Source organism: Phaethon lepturus, unplaced genomic scaffold (assembly GCF_000687285.1).
Source record: "Phaethon lepturus isolate BGI_N335 unplaced genomic scaffold, ASM68728v1 scaffold5401, whole genome shotgun sequence".
NCBI lineage: Eukaryota > Metazoa > Chordata > Aves > Phaethontiformes > Phaethontidae > Phaethon > Phaethon lepturus.
This window is the reverse complement of record NW_010519893.1, coordinates 32,287-32,891: the sequence shown is the minus strand read 5'-3', so window position 1 is coordinate 32,891 and position 605 is coordinate 32,287. Positions and strand designations below refer to the sequence as shown.

General features: G+C 42.5%; 1 protein-coding gene across 1 annotated transcript in view; it reads right to left on the bottom strand.

Annotated features, from left to right (window-relative positions):
- The window catches only part of NTF3 (neurotrophin 3), a 54,823-nt gene extending 54,636 nt beyond the window's left edge, over positions 1–187 (bottom strand). The window contains exon 1 of the mRNA XM_010297201.1: positions 67–187. Coding sequence (XP_010295503.1) covers positions 67–84 — 18 coding nt within the window. The 5' untranslated portion in view covers positions 85–187. The remainder of the gene's footprint in view (positions 1–66) is intronic.
- Between the last annotated feature and the right edge of the window lie 418 nt (positions 188–605).

The following is a 605-nucleotide window of genomic DNA, read 5'->3' as shown; positions in this document are numbered from 1 at the left end:
CCCTCTCCCCCCCCTCCCCTCCCCGCCCTCTTAGGACCCTATTAGAAAACGTCAAATTTCCCTTACCGTGGTAGGAGTAACCATGGCATCCGTGTGAATGTTTCCAGAAAAGTCGACATGAAGAGAAAGGTGGATGTAAATATGTTCATTCAAAGTCCCAAAGTTGGTCTGCTTGGGTTGTGCAGAGTTGCTCTATGGGAGAGGAGCCTTAAACTCTGAGTCCCGTGAACATAATCTGCTCGATTATAACAAACCAGCTCAGCCAGATGGCTCTGTGCTCTGCACATTAACCCCTTTATTGCCACGCTCTGCTCTCCCTACCTACCATTTATAATAACCTTGCCTGGTTGGGGAATTTCAGAGAATGAGGCATTTTTTTGAAAATGACAAAACCGTTGTAAAGGTCATTTTTTCCCCTGTGTGCTCTAAAAAAACCATCATGTGCCTATTTTCTTTTTTTAATCCGATTGATGGTTTTATTCCTCTTCCTGGCAAAATCTTTTCATATTATTAAGAACAGTATTAGCACCGGGGAACATTTTAGAGAATTCTTTTGTTAAATCATAACCATCTCTTCCGGACTGCGATTCTCAGAAGACATGTAT